Source organism: Oncorhynchus keta, unplaced genomic scaffold, assembly GCF_023373465.1.
Source record: "Oncorhynchus keta strain PuntledgeMale-10-30-2019 unplaced genomic scaffold, Oket_V2 Un_contig_3461_pilon_pilon, whole genome shotgun sequence".
NCBI lineage: Eukaryota > Metazoa > Chordata > Actinopteri > Salmoniformes > Salmonidae > Oncorhynchus > Oncorhynchus keta.
Window position 1 is genome coordinate 1 of NW_026287266.1, and position 4,904 is coordinate 4,904.

At 45.5% G+C, this 4,904-nt stretch overlaps 1 protein-coding gene across 1 annotated transcript; it reads left to right on the forward strand.

The window, feature by feature from the left end:
- Nucleotides 1-1,969: 1,969 nt before the first annotated feature.
- LOC127923996 (tax1-binding protein 1 homolog A-like) lies at nt 1,970-4,469 on the forward strand. Its single transcript, XM_052508339.1, has 2 exons — nt 1,970-2,158; nt 3,949-4,469. The coding sequence occupies exons 1-2, from the start codon at nt 2,030-2,032 to the stop codon at nt 4,108-4,110; spliced, it is 291 nt and encodes a 96-aa protein (XP_052364299.1). The 5' UTR covers nt 1,970-2,029; the 3' UTR covers nt 4,111-4,469.
- The last annotated feature ends 435 nt before the right edge of the window (nt 4,470-4,904 follow it).

A 4,904-nucleotide genomic window follows, 5' to 3' on the forward strand; every position in this document is an offset into this window, starting at 1 on the left:
ATGCTGTCGGTCCTCTGGCAGTCTCTATGGGGTGCCACAGGGTTCAATTCTCGGGCCGACTCTTTTCTCTGTATATATCAATGATGTTGCTCTTGCTGCGGGCGATTCCCTGATCCACCTCTCGCAGACGACACCATTCTATATACTTTCGGCCCGTCATTGGACACTGTGCTATCAACCTCCAAACGAGCTTCAATGCCATACAGCACTCCTTCCGTGGCCTCAACTGCTCTAAACGCGAGTAAAACCAAATGCATGCTTTTCAACCGATCGCTGCCTGCACCCGCATGCCCGACTAGCATCACCACCCTGGATGGTTCCAACCTTGAATATGTGGACATCTATAAGTACCTAGGTGTCTGGCTAGACTGCAAACTCTCCTTCAGACTCATCAAACATCTCAATCAAAAATCAAATCCAGAGTCGGCTTTCTATTCCGCAGCAAAGCCTCCTTCACTCACGCTGCCAAGCTTACCCTAGTAAAACTGACTATCCTACCGATCCTCGACTTGGCGATGTCATCTACAAAATGGCTTCCAACACTCTACTCAGCAAACTGGATGCAGTCTATCACAGTGCCATCCGTTTTGTCACTAAAGCACCTTATACCACCCACCACTGCGACTTGTATGCTCTAGTCGGCTGGCCCTCACTACATATTCGTCGCCAGACCCACTGGCTCCAGGTCATCTACAAGTCCATGCTAGGTAAAGCTCCGCCTTATCTCAGTTCACTGGTCACGATGGCAACACCCATCCGTAGCACGCGCTCCAGCAGGTGTATCTCACTGATCATCCCTAAAGCCAACACCTCATTTGGCCGCCTTTCGTTCAGTACTCTGCTGCCTGTGACTGGAACGAATTGCAAAAATCGCTGAAGTTGGAGACTTTTATCTCCCTCACCAACTTCAAACATCAGCTATCCGAGCAGCTAACCGATCGCTGCAGCTGTACATAGTCTATTGGTAAATAGCTCACCCTTTTCACCTACCTCATTCCCATACTGTTTTTATACTGTTTTTATTTATTTACTTTTCTGCTCTTTTGCACACCAATATCTCTACCTGTACATGCCCATCTGATCATTTATCACCAGTGTTAATCTGCAAAATTGTATTATTCGCCTACCTCCTCATGCCTTTTGCACACATTGTATATAGACTGCCCATTTTTTCTACTGTGTTATTGACTTGCTAAATTGTTTACTCCATGTGTAACTCTGTGTTGTCTGTTCACACTGCTATGCTTTATCTTGGCCAGGTCGTGTTGCAAAATGAGAACTTGTTCTCAACTAGCCTACCTGGTTAAATAAAGGTGAAATAAAAAATAAAATAAAGATGCCAATCGCCATATATGGGTCCAAAGAAGAAAAGGAGGAGGAGAGATGACTAGAAACTATTGAACTCGGTTGATTATTTTTTGTGTGGATTAAAAGTCAGAGTATAGGGAGTATAGAGTATAGGGCCTTGTGAATTTCAGGTAAAATAACAACTCACATTTTATATCCTAGGACAAATTAGCTAGCATAAGCAAGCTAGCTAAATAGACAAATTAGCTAGCAACAGCCAGCTAGCTAAATCGACAAATTAGCTAGCATAAGCAAACTAGCTTGGGCTTAGGACAAATTAGCTAGCAACTGCAAGTTAACTAGCTAAATTTCATAAATGTTTAATGCTTTTCGACCTGTCCCCTAAATGAATATAACTGGTTCAGTTTGTTTTGATATTTCAACCTGGTGCGTGTCCGGTCATGGTGTCTGTGTTTCTTTCAGACTAACCATACTTTGAGTGACATTTCAGGCATGGTACTTCTTAGCATCAAAAGATCATATTTACAATATATGAATACATTTCCTCCACAAGATAGCACAGTTCTGTTAGAGAAAATACAAGATCAGTTATTTTAAAAGATTCTTTCCAATCCTAAATATATAATAATGTAATCGTGTCTGTTGTCTTGTCTGTCCCCACCAGGATCTCCAGACGAGTGCTGGTGCTGGTAGGAAGACGGAGGCTGTAGTGTCAGAGGAGATGAGAATTCAGTCTGTGTTCCTGCAGTATCCCCTGCCCTACCCCCAGGATGCCCCCACTCCACTGCTGGTCCCCAGAGCCCCACACAGCTGCACTTTGGGAACTCCCCCTCCACCTCAGACGCAAGAGGTTGGTCCCCCCTCACTAACCCTACTCCACCTCAGCCACATTTCAGTTTAATATGAGAGTTGTTGTCCTCACTAACCCTACTCCACCTCAGCCACATTTCAGTTTAATATGAGAGTTGTTGTCCCCACTAACCCTACTCCACTCAACCCTTACTAACCCTACCCCACAGACGCAAGAGGTTGACCCCTACTTACTCCACCTCAGTCACATTTCAGTTTAATATGAGAGGTTGGTCCCCCCCTTACTAACCCTACTCCACCTCAGTCACATTTCAGTTTAATATGAGAGTTGTTGTCCCTAACCCTTACTAACCCTTACTCCACTCCACTCAGTCACATTTCAGTTTAATATGAGAGGTTGGTCGTCCCCCCTCTAACCCTCAGCCACATTTCAGTTTAATATGAGAGGTTGGTCCCCCTTACTAACCATTTCCACTAGACCAAGAGGTTGATCTCTTACTAACCCTACTCCACCTCAGCCACATTTCAGTTTAATATGAGAGTTGTTGTCCCTTACTAACCCTACTCCACCTCAGACGCAAGAGGTTGATCCTTACTAACCCTACTCCACCTCAGTCACATTTCAGTTTAATATGAGTTGTTGTCCCCCCCTTACTAACCCTACTCCACCTCAGCCACATTTCAGTTTAATATGAGAGTTGTTGTCCCCCTTACTAACCCTACTCCACCTCAGAGCAAGAGTTGACCCCTTACTAACCCTACTCCACCTCAGTCACATTTCAGTTTAATATGAGAGGTTGGCCCCCCCCCTACTCCACTCAACCAGCTTAATATGAGGTTGGCCCCCCCTACTCCACTCCACTCAGTCACATTTCAGTTTAATATGAGAGTTGTTGTCCCCCCCCTCTTACTAACCCTACTCCCCATTTCAGTTTAATATGAGAGGTTGGCCTCCCCCTTACTAACCCTACTCCACCTCAGCCACATTTCAGTTTAATATGAGAGGTTGGCCCCCCTTACTAACCCTACTCCACCTCAGTCACATTTCAGTTTAATATGAGAGTTGCTGTCCCCCCTTACTTCAACCCTACTCCACCTCAGTCACATTTCAGTTTACGAGAGGTTGGCCCCCCTTACTAACCCTACTCCACCTCAGCCACATTTTAGTTTAATATAGGTTGGAGTCACATTTCAGTTTATTGTCCCCCCCCTTACTAACCCTACTCCACCTCAGTCACATTTCAGCAAGAGGCTGACCCCCTACTAACCCTACTCCACCTCAGTCACATTTCAGTTTAATATGAGAGTTGTTGGCCCCCCCTTACTAACCCTACTCCATATTTAGTTTAATATAACCCTACTCCACCTCAGTCACATTTCAGTTTAATATGAGAGGTTGGTCCTACCCACCTTACTAACCCTAATCCACCTCAGACGCAAGAGGCTGATCCCCCTTACTAACCCTACTCCACCTCAGTCACATTTGTTTTTGCATGAGTTTAATATGAGAGTTGATGTCCCCCCTTACTAACCCTACTCCACCTCAGTCACATTTCAGTTTAATATGAGAGGTTGGTCCCCCCCCTTACTAACCCTACTCCACCTCAGTCACATTTCAGTTTAATATGAGAGGTTGGTCCCCCCCCTTAATAACGCTACTCCACCTCAGTACCTGGAAAATGATTCAATATGCTAACGTAGGATATAGAAACGCTGATTCCTGGATTTCCTGATTCTGAGAATTATCCAACTGGGAATTTTGAGAAAGCTGAATTTTTCAACCCTAATATGCTTCTATTCTTTTTGACCCTCTCTTCCCCATCACTCTAGACGGAGCGGACGGGGAGTTCTCTGATGACCTGCTGCCCCGCCTTCCTCCTGTGGGCCCCCCCTCCTGGGATAGTAACGTGGTCTGCATCCAGCCAGCACGCAACCTCAGCCGGCCCGACGGCCTGGAGGACCCAGAGGAGCAGCAGAACAACAACAACGTGAGTCAGCTAGTCTGAGGACAACAATGGTAGTTAGCTCGTCTGAGAATAACAACGGTAGTTAGCTAGTCTGAGAACAACAGCGGTAGTCAGCTAGTCTGAGAACAACAGCGGTAGTCAGCTAGTCTGAGAACAACAGCGGTAGTTAGCTAGTCTGAGAATAACAACGGTAGTTAGCTAGTCTGAGGACAACAACTGTAGTCAGCTAGTCTGAGAACAACAACGGTAGTTAGCTAGTCTGAGGACGACAACTGTAGTCAGCTAGTCTGAGGACAACAACGGTAGTTAGCTCGTCTGAGAATAACAACGGTAGTTAGCTAGTCTGAGAACAACAACGGTAGTCAGCTAGTCTGAGAACAACGGTAGTTAGCTAGTCTGAGAATCAACGGTAGTCAGCTAGTCTGAGAACAACAACGGTAGTTAGCTAGTCTGAGGACAACAACTGTAGTCAGCTAGTCTGAGAACAACGGTAGTTAGCTAGTCTGAGAATAACGGTAGTCAGCTAGTCTGAGAATAACAACGGTAGTTAGCTAGTCTGAGAACAACAACGGTAGTCAGCTAGTCTGAGCAACAACGGTAGTTAGCTAGTCTGAGAACAACGGTAGTCAGCTAGTCTGAGAATAACGGTAGTCAGCTAGTCTGAGAACAACGGTAGTTAGCTAGTCTGAGAAAACAACGGTAGTTAGCTAGTCTGAGAACAACAACGGTAGTCAGCTAGTCTGAGAACAACAGCGGTAGTTAGCTAGTCTGAGAACAACAACGGTAGTTAGCTAGTCTGAGAACAACAACGGTAGTTAG

Excerpts from the sequence above, each read along its gene's own strand:
- LOC127923996 (XM_052508339.1), top strand. The coding sequence starts at position 2,030 with ATGAGAATTCAGTCTGTGTTCCTGCAGTATCCCCTGCCCTACCCCCAG. Across the intron at positions 2,159-3,948 it reads CTCCACCTCAGACGCAAGAG|ACGGAGCGGACGGGGAGTTC; the intron begins GTTGGTCCCCCC and ends CCATCACTCTAG.